Here is a 19,037-nt window from a genome sequence, read left to right as displayed (position 1 = left end):
TTGTATGAATGCCTGACAACGTCGGGGCATGCTCCTAATGAGACGACGGATGGTGTCCTGGGGTATTTCCTCCCAGATCTGGAGCAGGGCATCACTGAGCTCCTGGACAGTCTGAGGTGCAACCTGGCGGCGTCGGATGGACAGAAACATAATGTCCCAGAGGTGTTCTATTGGATTTAGGTCAGGTGAGCGTGGGGGCCATTCAATGGTATCAATTCCTTCATCCTCCAGGAACTGCCTGCATACTCTCGCCACATGAGGCCGGGCATTGTCGTGCACCAGGAGGAACCCAGGACCCACTGCACCAGCGTAGGGTTTGACAATGGGTCCAAGGATTTCATCCCGATACCTAATGACAGTCAGGGTGCCATTGTCTAGCCTGTAGAGGTCTGTGCGTCCCTCCATGGATATGCCTCCCCAGTCACATCTGTCACATGTGCTCAGGGTGAACCTGCTCTCATCTGTGAAAAGCACAGGGCACTAGTGGTGGACTTGCCAATTCTAGTGTTCAATAGCAAATGCCAATCGAGCTCCACGGTGCCAGGCAGTGAGCACAGGGCCCACTAGAGGATGTCAGGCCCTCAGGCCACCCTCATGAAGTCTGTTTCTGATTGTTTGGTCAGAAACATTCACACCAGTGGCCTGCTGGAGGTCATTTTGTAGGGCTCTGGCAGTGCTCATCCTGTTCCTCCTTGCACAAAGGACCAGATACCGGTCCTGCTGGTGGGTTAAGGACCTTCTACGGCCCTGTCCAGCTCTCCTAGAGTAACTGCCAGTCTCCTGGAATCTCCTCCATGCTCTTGAGACTGTGCTGGGAGACAAACCTTCAGCAAACCTTCTGGCAATGGCAGGAGTTGGACTGCCTGTGCGACCTCTGTAGGGTCCAGGTATCGCCTTATGCTACCAATAGTGACACTGACCCTAGCCAAATGCAAAACTAGTGAAAAACAGTTAGAAAAGCCATAACATTAAAACTACTGACAGGTGAATTGAATAACATCGATTATCTCATTACACTAGAACCTGTCACAGGGGGGATATATTAGACAGCAAGTGAACAGTCAGTTGTTGAAGTCGATGTGTTGGATGCAGGAAAAATGGACAAGTGTAAGAATCTGAGCAACTCTGACAAGGGCCAAATTGTGATGGCTATTTGCTAGACCTACCAAAAATGGTCCAAGGAAGGACAATCGGTGAATCCATGACAGGGTTATGGGTGCCCAAGGCTCACTGATGCGTGTGGGGAGTGAAGGCTAGCCTGTCTGGTCCGATCCCACACAAGAGCTACTGTAGCACAAATTGCTGAAAACGTTAATGCTGGCTATGATAGAAAGGTGTTAGAACACACAGTGCATCGCAGCTTGCCGCATATGGGGCTGCATAGCTGCAGACCAGTCAGAGTGCCCATGCTGACCCCTGTCCACCACTGAAAGTGCCTACAATGGGCACGTGAGCATCAGAACTGGGCCACGGAGCAGTGGGCCACGGAGCAGTGGAAGTAGGTTGCCTGGTATGATGACTTACAGGACTTAAAGGATCTGCTGGTAACATCTTAGTGCCAGATACCACAGCACACCTTCAGAGGTCTTGTGAGTCAGAGTCCATGCCCCGATGGGTTTTGACAGCTCAAGGGGGACCTACACAATATTAGGCAGGTGGTTTTAAGGTTATGGCTGGTCACTGTATGTGTCTGTAACATGTTTGTATTTTCTGCCAGAGTGTATAATTGCAACTAATCACATTGTGTAAACCCCTAAAAACTAGTGGATGCAGTATGCAGGAATGGTGCTGTCCTAAAACACATCAGGAATATTTAGCCACACAAGCACACTAAAGATAAAACATATTTTTCTGAAAGTTCCATAATACTACTATATAAGGTTTTCCTGCAAATGTGTTAAGTAAATGCAATATGTAATTCTTTACAGTAACTTAAATGGAAGGTTGGCTTGTTTTTCTTTGAAATGTTTGTGTGATTTTGTATACGTGTTTTAATTTGAGGGTATTTACATCTAAATCTGATGAATGACGTAGGAATTACAGCACTTTTTATATGTGATCCCTAGTTTTAAGGGACCAAAAGTTATTGGTGTGTTATTTCCTCCATAATGGTGTTTACATTTGGATTCTGTTGCTGTTAACACTCAAAGAAAATTCCAAAGAGCTGTCACTGCCAGTGATGTAAGCCATCCTTAGGCTGAAAAATCAAAACAAACCCATCAGAGAGGTAGCAAAAAGACATCCAACTCAACTGCTCACCTGATGTAAATGACCTCAAATTAAAGCTGCACTTTGATCGCGTATTTATTTTATTTCTACTACAATAGACTGTCATAGACATCCAAAATAACAATAACTTGTCAAGTTAACAATATAATGTCCAATTATTTATGCCCCTGACAGTATATGCTTCCCCTTGGCCAGATCATTAATAAACACAGTCTTAGCTTCCACTGAGGCAGATGACAGTCAGATTTTTCTCAGTACAAGCTGCAACACAGCTCTTGCTCCCACCTTGTAATCTGAATGTATTCATAATATAAAATCATGGATGGACACCAATTTTCTTAAAATAAACCCCAAAAAAACAGAAACCTTACTTGTCATCCCTAAAGCTCTTAGCTATTAAACTAATTTTCAGTTGATATTGAAGGCATCACTGTTACACTCTCTACAAATGTTCATAATCTAGGTATAATCTTGACACAACACACTTTCGCTTGAATCCTATACTTGTTCACTCATGAAAGTCTCTTTTTGTCAGCTCAGCAACATTGCCTGACTTTGACCCATGGTGAAACCCTGGTTCATGCTTTCATAACCTCATTCTTAGACTACTGTAAGTTCCTGTTCTTTTGTATTTCTGGTAAAACCGTCAATAGACTCCAACACGATCAAAAATGCTAGAAAAGCTGCTAGAATCCTTACTCATACAAGAGCTACACTGGCTACCTGTTTCACAAAGAATAAATTCTACTTCTCACTTACAAAGCACTACATGCCCTTGCCCCACCTTATCTCTCTGAACTGTTACAACCATATACCCCTGCTCAGATTCTCAGATCCATCAATTCTGGTTTGCTGGTAGTGCCCCAGAACAGACTGACACCAACTGGGGCAGATCCTTTATTGCTATGGCCCCCAAACTAAGGAATGCCCATAGTCTTTGTTTCCTATTTTTTAAAAATACAGAATGAAGAACATGTGATCCCCCACTTGGCCAGCTAAGTCTAGGTGAACTCTTTTCCATGGCTCATTTGGGAAGTCCCATGAATGCAGCAAGCCTGTGGCATGTTTCTCAGTTTCTGACAAGCTGGGCAAGCCTTAACTTTCTACTCAATTGCTGCATCTATCACGAGCCACCAGAAGTAACTGCAAACTATCTCCTTCATTCTCACTATTCTGCAGTACCTTGAGTGGAGTTCTTCTAACATGAGGCTTCGTAGGGGTAGAGATATTACTGTGAGGTTTGATGGCCCCACAGTGAGCAACCAGACTGAACTGGGAGCTTGTTCCTTCTCACCAAGTAAGACTTTAAACTGTAATCTCTCCTTTTCTTCAAAGAAAGACAATGTCCAATACTTCAGACATGACTGGATCAGTTCTTGTTAACTTTTTTTACTTGGGCTGATATTACTGGGGTATTTGGCACCTCTCTGAAGTAAAAGATGTTGACCTATGGGTTTTCTGTATGCTTGATGGGCAAAGGAAGCCCGGAAGGCCCATCCGCATTAGAGTTCAGACCTTCTGTAATTGATCATACTGATAAGCAGAAACCCATCACTGCATGAGACTGGCTGCATGTGATGGAAAACCAGCTTCATACCAAGTAAGTGGTCTGTGATCTGTTGTGAATTTTCATCCAAAAAGAAATTGATTAAATTGATAAAATTATTGTTTCATGTTCAATGTATCAATAATAATATGTTTAATTTATATGGTACCTTTCTCACACACAAGGTTGCTTTACAATTACAAAAACAAAACTAACAAACAAAGAAAAACAAAAACACAGAGTCCTCCAAAAGCTGCCGGGATCTAGTTTCAGTGGTGTAGCTGCTCATAGTCCCACACAGCCTGTACAGCTGCAATGCCACTGGGCAACACCGCTCAGTACGTTTTCTCATATCTTGCCTGTGGACATCTGTAGCACTGCACACCAGATAACCCACTCAGGATCTAGTCCATAGCTCTCTGAAATAAGCCCTTTGTGTGTTACAATAGTTAACAGGTCTTGTGAGTCTGGGTCAACATGCATGTACAAGTAAGCCTGACATAGATCTAGACAGCAGCCCAGAGTACAGGTCAGTGTTAGTGGATACCATTCAGAAGCGAAGCCTGGATTCACAGACAATTTGAAGTCTCCACAGACTCTAACTGACCCATCTTTCTGAATAACTGGGACAACCAGGAAGCCCAGTTACTCTGACCCAGTCACATGGGTTTCAGCACTTGATGAAAGATAGTTCATTTCGGCCTCAACTTTGGGCTTAATGGCTTAAACTGGTCTAGTTTTCTGGCATTTTAGCTTACTATCTGACTTAATACAGAGTTTCACTGTAATATCCTTCATGCTGTGAAGGTCACTAGTAAATACATTCGCCTGTGTATTCAATATGCTTGCAAGAGTTATTGCCTTTCTTTCAACCACATGCACTTCCTGCCAGTTCAGTTTAATCTTTTCTAGCCATGTGCATTGTAATAGTGCTGGCAGTGTACAATTTCAGAGCCAGCTTCGCAGCCTTTGGCATAAGACCAGTCACCAGGCTTAGCATGATGCACTAGGCTTTGCAGTAGATTGTATGTTTTGCTGCCCATTACTCTGAGAAAAAGATACTTTCAGAGTTTATTTTGTTGGCCAGTAAAACTCAAAACAATCTGCGTATGAACTCCAATACTTCAAAGATTCTTCATATGTCCGACCAGACTCAACATTTTGTCTCACTTTTCTCCAGTTAGTTTTTCTCTCTTAGTTTTACTTTTAGTGTAAGATCTGTGTTTCCTTATTCCCTGCATTTAGTGTTTCAGTTAGTTTTGTTTCCTTTCTGTGTTTTCGTGCTTCGAATAGTTCATAATGCGTAATAATGTGTAATATTTTCAAATCTGGCCTTATTTACAGATATTCACAGGACTACAATACCCGTCCAGTGATGACATAACACGGTAGGAAACAGGATATGGTAATGGTCCAAAAGTATTAGAAAATACACAAGGATAGTGAATGCTATCACATTAGAAAAGGGTAATCAATTTATAACTGATCATATTTGAGAAAGAAATTTATTTTCAGAAGACCTACCTGTTCTTTAATCTTCCAAATGCAATTTTGGAATTTTGTTGCATGGAAATATTTATAATAAGATAAACCTGCTGGAGAATTTGCCTGGCTTTAAGAAAAATAAAAAAAGAAAAAAAAAAAACAGTAAAGTAGGCTATTGATCTGCTCAACTGTCAACGAAAACCTTAAACAGAATTCTTCAATATGACTTTGTAGTGTCACATGAAGATTCCCTGATAGGCAACAATGTAACAATAGATCCCTACTCAATACGGGGGGGTCATTTATTTTTGAAGCAGTTCTCTTCAGTTAAAATAGCCCTATTACTATGGCGTGGTCTATCAGTTTGAATGATCAAAACCCTGGAAATTTTCAAAAGCCCTGAAATGACCTGAAATCTGTAATCTGAACTTGATCATGGTTATAAGCAGGTGGTTTGGCACTTTAACAGTAACCAGTGTGCGTAAGTGTAGGGGGATTGTCACATATGCATATAGATGTAACTACAGGACAGGTAAGGCAGTTGATTCCCTGAGTTTTGAGGTGGCCCCCTGAAGGCCGAAACTAAGTCCATGAAAATGTCAAATCTCAAAGCGCAGAACTTCCCCCAAACCTCTGATGGATAATATACAATGCTATACCAGGAACAACCCTAAAGTGGGCCCCTTTTCACTAGCATGTTGAACTTGCAGAAATTTAGTTTGAATTGTGACGCTTTTAAAAAGAGAACTGACCTGCCTGGAAAGAAAGAGAAAAGTGGAAAAGAGGAAGCAGAACTGTGGTAAGTGGTGGAAATACTACTAACAAAATAATAATAATAAATGAATAACAATGGTTTATCTAATTGGGAAGCTCTAGCACTACATCTAGCATGCAGAATACAACACTAAAACTTTCACACAGTTATCCTACAGTTGGCTCATCATATTGAAGTGTAACAAACCTGTATGACTACAGTTTGGGTTACAATTAAAGCCAACAGAAGGAAAAGGACATATTTTCCCAATTTTGAATTTAATATATCTATTTTAACTTAAATTTTATATTCTGTTAGCTGGGGCAGTTGAATATTATTTTTCTATTACCACAAAGCTATGAAAAAAGTTTAAATTCCAAAATGCTTTTTTGTGGATTTCTGATTCTTTATATAGGCATCTGGGTAACATCTAAAAAGGACAAAAATGCCAGTAGGGCCCCCACAGTTCTTCAACTTGCCTCTACTTATGCCACAGTGTGAAGCCAGTGTATTTAAGGCATTAATAATAGAATGCCTAGTCTGAAAGCAGCCTAAGGGGCATATGTGGCCAAATGGAATAGTTATAGAGCCTAAAGACAGTATGTATATGAAGTATTAAGGTGCATTATTAATTGTAATTACACAGAAAGAACGTAACACTTGTTTGAGTGAAACAAAAACATTGAAGACAGTGGGGCAGAGCTATGGGGTGGCCATGGCCAACCCTGAAAGATCATAACAGTGGAATTTATATATGCTGTTTACAAACAGACTTTACCATATACAACTTTGACCAAGTGTGACACTCAGAGTTATTTATAAATACTATGGACTGTATTATTTGAATCAGTATGTTACTTCTTTAATAATTAATTCACTGATCTATAAGTCTTTTATTATCTTGATTTTATTACTTATTCATGTCCCTAAACCACAATTACACAGTACAAGCAGACACTGACAATGAAAATAATCACAGTTCACTGTCAACACTTGCAAAATGCAGTGGAAAATGGACATCTAATTAAATTACAAAATCACTGAAATGACCTGAAATCTGTAATCTGAACTTGATCATGGTTATAAGCAGGTGGTTTGGCACTTTAACAGTAACCAGTGTGCGTAAGTGTAGGGGGATTGTCACATATGCATATAGATGTAACTACAGGACAGGTAAGGCAGTTGATTCCCTGAGTTTTGAGGTGGCCCCCTGAAGGCCGAAACTAAGTCCATGAAAATGTCAAATCTCAAAGCGCAGAACTTCCCCCAAACCTCTGATGGATAATATACAATGCTATACCAGGAACAACCCTAAAGTGGGCCCCTTTTCACTAGCATGTTGAACTTGCAGAAATTTAGTTTGAATTGTGACGCTTTTAAAAAGAGAACTGACCTGCCTGGAAAGAAAGAGAAAAGTGGAAAAGAGGAAGCAGAACTGTGGTAAGTGGTGGAAATACTACTAACAAAATAATAATAATAAATGAATAACAATGGTTTATCTAATTGGGAAGCTCTAGCACTACATCTAGCATGCAGAATACAACACTAAAACTTTCACACAGTTATCCTACAGTTGGCTCATCATATTGAAGTGTAACAAACCTATATGACTACAGTTTGGGTTACAATTAAAGCCAACAGAAGGAAAAGGACATATTTTCCCAATTTTGAATTTAATATATCTATTTTAACTTAAATTTTATATTCTGTTAGCTCAGGAAGTTGAATAGTATTTTTCTATTACCATAAAGCTACGAAAAAAGTTTAAATTCCAAAATGCTTTTTTGTGGATTTCTGATTCTTTATATAGGCATCTGGGTAACATCTAAAAAGGACAAAAATGCCAGTAGGGCCCCCACAGTTCTTCAACTTGCCTCTACTTATGCCACAGTGTGAAGCCAGTGTATTTAAGGCATTAATAATAGAATGCCTAGTCTGAAAGCAGCCTAAGGGGCATATGTGGCCAAATGGAATAGTTATAGAGCCTAAAGACAGTACGTATATGAAGTATTAAGGTGCATTATTAATTGTAATTACACAGAAAGAACGCAACACTTGTTTGAGTGAAACAAAAACATTGAAGACAGTGGGGCAGAGCTATGGGGTGGCCATGGCCAACCCTGAAAGATCATAACAGTGGAATTTATATATGCTGTTTACAAACAGACTTTACCATATACAACTTTGACCAAGTGTGACACTCAGAGTTATTTATAAATACTATGGACTGTATTATTTGAATCAGTATGTTACTTCTTTAATAATTAATTCACTGATCCATAAGTCTTTTATTATCTTGATTTTATTACTTATTCATGTCCCTAAACCACAATTACACAGTACAAGCAGACACTGACAATGAAAATAATCACAGTTCACTGTCAACACTTGCAAAATGCAGTGGAAAATGGACATCTAATTAAATTACAAAATCACAGAAATTAGCTTTAAAAACAAAAAAATAGGCAGTCTAATCATCATTATAATTCACATAAAAAACACAAGAAAAGACGGTACATAGTAAATTCACTTGTGCCTATGTGATTTTAGGTACATTACTTCTGAGGCCTGACATTTGCATGGGTTTGCTAAGAGATTCCAAGCCTATTCATGCAAAACCATGCAGAACCATCCAGCAAAAACTAGTGTAAGAATGGAAAACAAAAATGGCTACTGAACAGCTGTACAACTCCAGAACAGTACGTGACAAATTTAGTGGGGGGGGAGAGTGTCTTTGCAATGTAAACATAAGGATTAATAGACAGCTAGTGTTGCATTACTCTCACTGAAATGGTCTCACGGTCCAGCTGGGTAAGAGGGTAACTCTGCTTTCAGTTTTGTGAGCTGAACATTGCAAAGCACTATAACATGCAATAGCAATGTGTGTTCAGTAACTTTCCAAATGTTGTTGCTGTTGTTCTTCTTCTCGTTAGGGTTGCCACAGTAGATCATTGGTCTGCATATGTGATTTGGCACAGTTTTTATGCCAGATTCCCTTCCTGATCTGGGCTTGGGACCAGTACTAGGAGTACACTGTTGTATGCAACCCCAGGCCGGGAATCGAACGCGGGCTGTAGCAGTGAGAGGGCCGAGGTCTAACCACTAGCCCTCCAGGGACAGTAACGTTCCAAAAGTATTAACCATATTAACAATCACAAAGATCAGAGATCTTCATTATCTCCTAAATCACAGTTGAAAACAGCAATCAGATCAATTATCCAAAATTGGACAGAAGTGGTACAGATACATGCCTATCATTTTTCCTGTATTCATGACCTAATCCACTATCCCCTTTTCTTCTTCTCTTTCTTTCAACTTACTGTGGTTAAATCCTATATGAGATGTAAAGAAAATAGCAATAGAAATTGTGCTTGAGTGCACAATGATCTTCCTTATTCATACAACACAAAGCATAAATGTATTTTTAAAAAGAAATCTATTTCACAGTACCAACTCAATAGCAGTGCAACACAAGAAACCCAGTTAAACAGAAATCATGCAAAATATAAAATGTTCAAAATACAGCTTTTAAGAAAAAAATGTTAACGATCGCTTTGGTCCCTGACCCACTTTGGTCCTGCTGATTTGGCTGAGAAGTCTACACAGGTTTGTCTGATTTGACCCGGATGCTCAGTTTTTGCAACAGCATTTAAGTTCACTTTTTATAAAGTGGTCAAGTTTCTTTCTGGTAATTGAATTTATTTTACAGTGTGTAGTATCACTGCTAGTTTAATTCAGTATATGACTAACTACTACTGTAGTGGCATGGTTCTATTCATTCAGTGGCTCCAAGTTGATTTCTAAATTGCTGGGATGCTACACACAGTGTTTAGCTTATTCCACCCACTGTAAACTAATTCCTATCATCAAGGGTTTGCTTAATTACAGTACAGAGTGCATGAACTGTGTGTGGGCTATGAGTGTTTAAGTACCAGGGATGGCTAGTCTTTAACTCTATGGAGGTCAGTGCAACATTTTGCTTAGTTTGTTTCATAAATACCATAAAAAGAATGGTAAAACATTTATGGCATGCTATATAGGAACACTATATATAGCTTCTTGTACTAAAACCAGGTTTTGTTAAACATTACATTACATTTATATAAAAAAAAAAAAAATGCACAAAAAAATGGTCCATCCTTTGAAACAAACACAAAAAGCTGCTTTAAGCAGCTGACAAGTATTGGATGCTGCAGATATGACAGTTTAAAGGTTATACCCAACACAATTAGGCTAACTGTGACTTAAAAGAAAATAATGTACTTGTTGGCACACTTTGAATTAATAATTCAACCCAACAATCAGAGCTGTCTCTCACAAACATGCCAGCAGAAGTCAGTATACTTAATTCCTCCATCAAGTACACTCTTACTTATATTTATATTTTTAATCCTTACAGTTTCTTTATTGGCCTGCCAGTAATTGCTGTAGGGAAGCCAGACAGTTTCCTACTTCCTTAGCTGGGAGCGCTGCCTGGCAAGTCGCTTCATGAAGCAGCATGTTACCATGGCAATGATGACCACTCCCACAAACAGGGCAGAGGAGACACCAACCACCAGTGGTATAAGGAGAAGGTCAGTAACTGGAAAAGAGAGAGAAAATAAATGCAAACAACAGATCCTTATATAGTAGTTCAGCAGTTCAGACTGTCTCTTATTGGCAAACATTTATAAACAATAGCATACCAGTGTTGCTCACCAAACTAATTCAGTGGATTACTGTTACAGGCAACTTGTCAGCATGTCAGGTATGCACCAAAATTAATCAAAGCAAATAGCTAGGATTTTCCATAATCTCTTACTTTAATAAGGTTTCTCTCTCTCTCTCTCTCTCTCTAATAAAGGCTTAACAGTAAAAAGACCACCAATATATTCTCTGATGAGTGCCCTTGCTAGATATAGATATATTCTCACATATTTTTTTTTACCCCCTAATGGTTAGGAAACAGCTAAACTACCAAAAAACGAAACTAAAACTTTTGTTTTTAGTAAAACACATAAGGGGAGGAAGAAAGAGGAAGGAGAGACACAAACAAAGGCACAATGTGACATGGTCTGTTTCTTTCTTTTGAAAAATGTACTTCCTTAAATTTACCTCGTGCATATAAATATACGTGTACCATGGCTGACTCTGCCCTGGCACCTGTATTGTACCAGCCTCCATGGGGGTCCTGGGTCCATACTTCTGCCTGACATTGGTAATCTCCTTGGTCATCCTCATGTGCTGAAAAGATACGTAGTCTGTAGGTTCCAGCAGAAATACGGTCAACGCTCAATTCACTTCCATTACTGTAGATATGAGACATTCCATCATAGGTCAGTTTCGCGAGGATACCGCCTTTGGCATGCAATGGGGGCATGTCTTCTTTCCCATCCAGCTCCCGTTTCTTCTGCCACCACTGCACTTCCACCTGAGTGGGGCCTTTGGTCACCACAGAGACATTACAGAGCAAGGTGACGGTGCTCCCACGTTTCAGGAGTGGCCAACGTGGTAACTCGACGACTGCCAGTACGCTCACCTCTGTGCCAACACAGGGAGAATAAGCATTTTAAACTTAGGCTCCACATTTGCAACCAGTCTTTAGAGTATGTAATAGCAGAGGAATGATATGAGAAATGCTATGCCAACCTCACAACTCAGTATAATGCTTTTCAGCCCAATAAGTAAATGTAAATAAATGTAAATGTTTTATGCATACATCTGTATACATTATTTAATTGAAACAACTGATAAGATGATCGCTCTTATCCTTAAGTGGCTCATAAAAACAATGTGATGTGAAAGTGGATATGAACAGATTTATGTGTAAATAAAAGTGGTGCAAATAGCAGAATTGATATTACTGGAAGAGTTAGCACATGATGCCCTTAGGAGGGAACAGATATTTAAAGATGATTTTTTTTTTTCCCCCTCCGAAGATGAAAGCTGGCTTATAAGTTGATTTTATTTGCCATGGAATCTGGTCAATTTTAAAAAGTTTGTCATGGTTTGGCCTCCCCCAGTCGCGAAGAAACTCTGACTGCACTTATATTGTGCTGGATAGATGATACCGAATTCACCTTCATAATTTCTCTACATATTTTGGCCTTTTCAGGTGCTGTTACTCTGCTGGATGCTGCTAAATAATATTTTTTTAGTTCTCGTAGACATGAGTCAAAAGTACTTCAGCTTCTGCCTAAGAGAACTTTTTCTTTTTTTGGCTGTTTCCATTCTGTGGACTTTTTATGGAGTTTTGTGGGTATCAAACGCAAATCAGCTGTGGCATGCACATGCCCAGTAATTTACGGGTGATTTATTAACAAGCATGCAAATACAAAGATCAGCATTTACAAATTTTTTGGTTCACTATGGCTTATGCAAATAGTTACACGCAAACATTTTCTACATTGCCCAATGTAGAAATACAGTTTCCTGTTATTTTCACCAGGTTTGTTTACCCTGTAAAACTAAGCTTCCCTAACTGTAACATTTCAAGAGAAAGGAACAATATTTGTACATCATCTACACTAGTATAACATTAAAACCATAATTTTTAGATATTACCATATATTATCAGTACAAAAGTCAATATCTGTGCTCACAGCCACTCGCCTTTAGTCTTGAGGCTGACCATTACGCCCTCAGACCTCTGAGTAAGTGTAGCAGGGCTGGATGGTGCTGGACTGAGCTGACCAGCATACACACTCACAGCGCAGCGGTATTGTCCAGCATCGGCTGGATGGGTAGAGAAGCGTCGCAGAGAAAATCTCCCCTCTGCCCCCTTCTCCATGCTGCCCCCTCCTTCACTGCTGATGTCATCGCCCCAGCTCACCACACCGTTGGGGCTCATGCGGGCCACCTCCACTTCCACTCCTCCTGCTGGCCCACGCCGCAACCACTGCACCAGCAGAGCCGAGCGATTCCATGAACCCGCACCCGACACCAGACACGTGAGGCTTAGAGGGGACCCAGGTTGCAGTGCCACCTCACCCACAGGCACCGTGCTCACAGACAGAGTGTCCGCTGCAGCAAACAACATGTATTACACAGTTATTGTATAGAAAAGCTTACTATTTAAATGTTTGCCATTTTGCATGGTAACATGATAGTGGTATAAATGACATTTCAAAGTTGTGTTTTCAATGGTGCAATGATTTTATAACAATTCCACCTTGTGAATGGTTTGGCCTTAAAGATACATGAAGTTGTATGTTACTTGCAACTTGTATACACTGCATGACAGTTTCCCCAAACTGCAGTCAGTTACTCTATTAACTGTTAAAAAAAAAAGTCACAGATCTCCTCAGAACAGTTCTGAACTTTCCACCCACTGAGCCTATTTTTATAAAAATTGTCATTAGATTCCTTTTGACATAGGCATAATAACTTTGATAATGCTAGTGGCTTTCCACTACAGTGACAAATTTTAAAAAGACACAGACCCTCTGGCTATTATGCTTTTACAGACACCACTTGAAAATTATGGTACTAAGCCATGTTTAATCTATATGAGGATGTAGTCACTGTCTACCATGAAACAGGCACGCTTTAGCTATGAACATAAAGAAACAGAAGTATGTGCTTAAAACTGTATACGAAAGGACAATAAAACATTATGGCATCTAGGAATGCACCAATCTGGTACCAAATATCAATATCAGGGTAAACATTGGTCTGAATGAAAACTGTCTTGGATCAGGTATTGGAACAGACTTGACATATTACCCAGTTACAGACAAGACACTTTGCTGGATGGAAGTATCATATCAGAACACTCAAACTAGGATCATATTGAAACTGGGAAAATAGAAAAAGTGCAAACCTCATGATGTCATCCCCCGTGGTAACCTTTGCTTAATCTGTGACTGGAAAGTCACCTTTAAATATATACAGCAGCAGTGGTCTTTAGACCAAACTGCTTGGGTTTTCTGAGCACTATCTGAAAAGTAGATTTCTCAGTGAAAATCAGAACAAGAGGGTGTTGCAACATCTTACCAAGTGGTTGCACGGAGAGGTTTCCCAGTTCCATGGTCCTCTGGGCGATGCGTTCCCATTGGCCTGATGGGTCCAAGACCCACTGTGCTGCCTCGCAGAAATACGAACCAGAATCCTCCAAGGCCAGCATGCTTATCTTCAGAATGTAAAGGTCCCTTCCTTCATCTCCACTCCTCTTCTCCAGAGATATCTCACCATTATTGTACCTCTTCTCATAAGAACCTCCCCGGCCAGGGGTTACACGTAGCTCACGGTCGATTGAGATAATTTCCTTCAGATTGTGGCCCAAAGAGCCAGAGCCTGTGCTGCCTCGCATCCCGAACGTGACAGACACATGTGTGTGCTGCATTGACTGGATGGAAGCAGCGCACGCCAGCTGAAGCTCTGTCCCTTCTATGACAGGCTGGCCGCTCAGAATGCGAGAGTGGGTTATCAGCAACGTGTCTGGAATCACTGTAAACAGTAAATACAATAAGATATAACAACTAAACAACAAAAAATAAAGGCAGTATAAAAGGCACAGGGTATGTTCCATTTTGAATCCAGGTAAGTTACCTTTAACGACCACAGACGAACTGTAGCTGCCTTGGTATCGTGAGTCAGTGCTTGGTGTGTAACACTCATAACGTCCCTGATCTTCTGGCCGAAGTCTCTGAATCACCAATCTGGCTTTGTTGCCTGAGTCCCTCTCCACCCGAACCTCGCCTGATTTCACTCGCTCCTGGAAAAGGGCGTAGGGAAAGCCTCTATCTCTAGTGGACACCACTCCAATCTGCCTTCCCTCTGCATCCTCATGGTGCAAGAACCATTCAAAGTCCTGTGTTCTTGAACCTTCAAACCCTGAAACAGTGCAGGGCAGAGACAGGGGGAACCCTGCTACACGGTACAGTGGACCTGGAGGAACAGTCACCTCACGACACACAACGCTCTGGAACTCTGTCAGATTGAGATAAAGAGGGAACACAGAGTGAATGAGTGGGAGAGAGAGATAGAGAGACAGAGAAAGAGAGAAACATTATTGCATCATTTGCAGAATCACTATAGGAAGGAATAGAAATAAAAACATATTGGTTTATCACACAATCCACAAACACCCTGACAGAGACTAGACTTAGGCCTAGTCCACAGCAACAAGTGTAAATTTAAATACCTTTTTTTTTCATTTGCAAATGGCTCTTTTGTCCATCATAAACATTGCTTTTTTGATAAAGCTGTTGATTGTCATGTGATCGCCCCAGTTACAAGACAGAGGAACCATGTTGTGTCTGTTTGAAGTATTTTAATTTCCTATTTTTCTGCTCTGTATAGAATACAAGCAATGCTGTGGCTTGTAAGAATGTATTTTAAGTTTATGGTGTCAAAAATTAAAGTGGGAGAACTTATGTATAGACAGTGGGTCAGACACCTGGTGTACATGCCCAGCATGGCATTTTTCTAACGTATTTACGTTTCATTACTGATAGGAAAATTTTGGGAAATGCAGTGAAATTGCAAAAAAAAAGTGCATTTTAAATTTACCCATGTTAGTGTGGACTAGGCCTTTATCAAACCATTCTGAAATACAATGTAAGTCAAACACTTTCACAATCCAACAGATAAAAAGCATACAGGTACTCTTACTGTGGGACATCGGATACCAGTAAAGAATCAATGCACCTCATTAGAAAAACAATTTGATAATATTTCTTAAGAGCTTTCTTGAGATCTTACGTTTGTGTAAAGCTTGAGTATTTACATATTTTGCTCCAGGTACCCTAGATGTACAGTTGTGGCCAAAAGTTTTGAGAATGATACAAGTATTAATTTTCCACAAAGTCTGCTGCCTCAGTTTTTTATGATAGCAATTTGCATATACTCCAGAATGTTATGAAGAGTGATCAGATGAATTGCAATTAATTGCAAAGTCCCTCTTTGCCATGAAAATGATCTTAATCCCCCCCCCCCCAAAAAAAATTTCCACTGCCACAAAAGGACCAGCTGACATCATGTCAGTGATTCTCTCGTTAACACAGGTGAGAGTGTTGACGAGGAAAAGGCAGGAGCTCACTCCGTCATGCTGATTGAGTTAGAATATCAGACTGGAAGCTTTACAAGGAGGATGGTGCTTGAAATCATTGTTCTTCCTCTGTTAACCATGGTTACCTGCAAGAAAACACGTGCAGTCATCAATGCTCTGCACAAAAAGGGATTCACAGGCAAGGATACTGCTGCTAGTAAGATTGCACCTAAATCAACAATTTATTGGATCATCAAGAACTTCACGGAAAGAGGTTCAATTATTGTGAAGAAGGACCGTCTCCTAAAGTTGATTCAGCTGCAGGATCGGGGCACCACCAGTGCAGAGCTTGCTCAGGAATGGCAGCAGGCAGGTGTGAGTGCATCTGCACGCACAGTGAAGCGAAGACTTTTGGAGGATGGCCTGTTGTCAAGAAGGGCAGCAAAGAAGCCACTTCTCTCCAGGAAAAACATCAGGAACAGACTGATATTCTGCAAAAGGTACAGGGATTGGACTGGGGTAAAGTCATTTTCCGATTGTTTGGGGCATCTGGAAAAAAGCTTTTCCGGAGAAGAAAAGGTGAGCACTACCATCAGTCCTGTGTCATGCCAACAGTAAAGCATCCTGAGACCATTCATGTGTGGGGTTGCTTCTCAGCCAAGGGAGTGGGCTCACTCACAATTTTGCCAAAGAACACAGCCACGAATAAAGAATGGTACAAAAACATCCTCCGAGAGCAACTTCTCACAACCATCTAAGAACAGTTTGGTGACGAACAATGCCTTTTCCAGCATGACGGAGCACCTTGCCACTAAGTGGCTCGGGGAACAAAACATCAAAATTTTGGGTCCATGGCCAGGAAACTCCCCAGACCTTAATCCCATTGAGAACTTGTGGTCAATCCTCAAGAGGTGGGTGGACAAACAAAAACCCACAAATTCTGACAAACTCCAAGCATTGATTATGCAAGAATGGGCTGCCATCAGTCAGGATGTGGCCCAGAAGTTGATGGACAGCATGCCAGGGCAAATTGCAGAGGTCTTGAAAAACACTGCAAATATTGAGTCTTTGCATAAACTTAATGTAACTGTCAATAAAAGCCTTTGACACTTATGAAATTCTTGTAATTATACTTCAGTATACCATAGTAACATCTGACAAAAAGATCTAAAAACACTGAAGCAGCAGACTTTGTGAAAATTAATATTTGTGTCATTCTCAAAACTTTTGGCCACAACTGTACCGGGTACATATGGAATAAGGATATGTATATTCATGACTGTAGCCAAAATGGGGCTTATTTAGGAGTTTCCCTTAGCCTGCTTCTCGACTCTGAAGACTCTGAACTTGTTTACTCAATTTCACCCGATGCTTAGCACCCACTTGGCAGCCTGTCACCACAAAGCAAGCATGGACTGTGCATCCTAACAAAAGTGCTTTATGCAAGTAGTAACTAGTACTGTTCTCATCTTCAGAGTACACTGGGAACCAGTTATGTCAGACCTAGAGCTCAATATGCACAATATGTTATTTGTGTCAGTCTTTAAATGGGACCAATAATTCACCAATGTACTTTAATACATTATGTGACCATACTACTTGATGCTTGTGCAATATATAGCAGTATAACCACAATATGGGATTTTGTCCACTCTTGTAGCATACATCCTAAACATACATGCTAAACTTTTTTTAAATGCTACTTTATCAAACTGTTTTGAAAATTGTCCAAAAAAAAAAAAAAAGTTCCACACACCTGTACTTCATTAAAAGATAAAATTAAAATGTCTGAATATGTCCTAATCCTTTTCTTAAACTTCCCTTTTTGCCCATTTGCCCAAAGGTGTGTACACACACACACACACACACACAGAGCACAGAGCACAGAGAGCTCTGTTCACACGCTGTCATTAGCAGCATCGCCTTATTTGGAAATGCAGTCTCTGTGCACCTGAGCACACCTCACTGTGAACCTGTTACTTTAACTACATGCTAGCCGGATGGAGGCGGTACACAAACTCGACGCGCATAACCTGAAAAACAAGACTGGTGGTCTTGTGTGTGTCTAATGAGCCTGTGATGACGTGTAATATGTCTAGCGCTGGGTCATGTTTTCCCTCCCCAAAACCCGTACTCCGACAAACCTCTCCGTGTAGTTTATCCGCTCAACTGGAGCGAATCCGTCTGAACACAGGTACAGTCGGGCTATTAAGCGGATCATGACGTAATTAAAAGTGCGACCACTAGGGGGTGTGACACAGAAAACCATGTTAATATGACTTGCTCATATGTGGCTTTTTATCTTGTTATCTGAGTATAACTCGTGTAACCAGCACAGCTAGGGAGAGTGTAGCGACACACTCCCTGTGCTTACGAAGTGAACTGATGTGTTTGCTTCCGGATGAATGTTTGGTTTCCATTAAAGATTTAATGTTACATGACTTTCAATGAGGGTTATCTGGAGCTGAAGTGAATCAGTCAGATAAATCAGTCAGATCAGACTCTCCCAGCTCTGAGCACATGTAGACACTGACCTGTGAGTTAAATTCAGAATAAAAGTAAAAGTGTGTAAAAGTGTTGGAGATAAGATTAGACTCACCCCACAGCACAGCAATCAGCACTATCCTCCACCACCATGCCATCCCTCTTCCCAGGATTCCCATTCACGCCTGACTGGGTTTCAAAGCGACACACATTGCTTAGTCTGGGTTAGGAGACCGCATTAAAAACACAAACAACACTAAATCAGCGCGCTAGTCTGCTCAGCCAACTCATATATTTAGATAGATAGATAACTATTAACCTCAATATCCAAATACGGTCATGTCACAACGTCTATGTTTATGATCCAGCATATCAATATTTAGAGTCTAGATTATAACATCCTACAAAGACGCGCGATTCTCCTGTGTTAATATTGCTCGTGTTCATCCGTTCCAGTTTGTCTTCTCCAGCGGTGGGCGGGCTCAGTTAAACTCTCAGCCCTGTGGCTGCAAAGCTATTGGTCATCAGATAACCGACACTACACTTAACCAATGGGAATGAAACGGGAT

General features: G+C 40.6%; 1 protein-coding gene across 2 annotated transcripts; it reads right to left on the bottom strand.

The window, feature by feature from the left end:
- Window positions 1–8,298: 8,298 nt before the first annotated feature.
- igsf8 (immunoglobulin superfamily, member 8) lies at window positions 8,299–18,953 on the bottom strand. Of its 2 annotated transcripts, XM_026926314.3 has the most exons (7): window positions 18,788–18,953; window positions 18,584–18,657; window positions 14,544–14,924; window positions 13,989–14,441; window positions 12,606–13,016; window positions 11,109–11,534; window positions 8,299–10,596 (listed from the first exon to the last, which is right to left on the bottom strand). In XM_026926314.3, the coding sequence occupies exons 2-7, from the start codon at window positions 18,645–18,647 to the stop codon at window positions 10,463–10,465; spliced, it is 1,869 nt and encodes a 622-aa protein (XP_026782115.1). In that variant the 5' UTR covers window positions 18,648–18,657; window positions 18,788–18,953; the 3' UTR covers window positions 8,299–10,462. The 2 variants fall into 2 exon arrangements, with proteins under 2 accessions (XP_026782115.1, XP_026782106.1); XM_026926305.3 differs by having other exon boundaries at window positions 18,584–18,953.
- Between the last annotated feature and the right edge of the window lie 84 nt (window positions 18,954–19,037).

Source organism: Pangasianodon hypophthalmus, chromosome 2 (assembly GCF_027358585.1).
Source record: "Pangasianodon hypophthalmus isolate fPanHyp1 chromosome 2, fPanHyp1.pri, whole genome shotgun sequence".
In the NCBI taxonomy this organism is placed as follows: domain Eukaryota; kingdom Metazoa; phylum Chordata; class Actinopteri; order Siluriformes; family Pangasiidae; genus Pangasianodon; species Pangasianodon hypophthalmus.
The sequence above is the reverse complement of the archived record's forward strand: the minus strand, read 5'-3'. Positions and strand labels throughout refer to the sequence as shown.

What these genes read in the sequence shown, in the direction of transcription:
- igsf8 (XM_026926305.3), bottom strand. Translation starts at nt 18,647, where the DNA reads ATGGGAATCCTGGGAAGAGGGATGGCATGGTGGTGGAGGATAGTGCTG. An exon ending in TTCGTCTGTGGTCGTTAAAG is followed by an intron (nt 14,442 to 14,543) that starts GTAACTTACCTG and finishes TACTGTTTACAG; the next exon opens with TGATTCCAGACACGTTGCTG. An exon ending in CCTCTCCGTGCAACCACTTG is followed by an intron (nt 13,017 to 13,988) that starts GTAAGATGTTGC and finishes TGTTTGCTGCAG; the next exon opens with CGGACACTCTGTCTGTGAGC.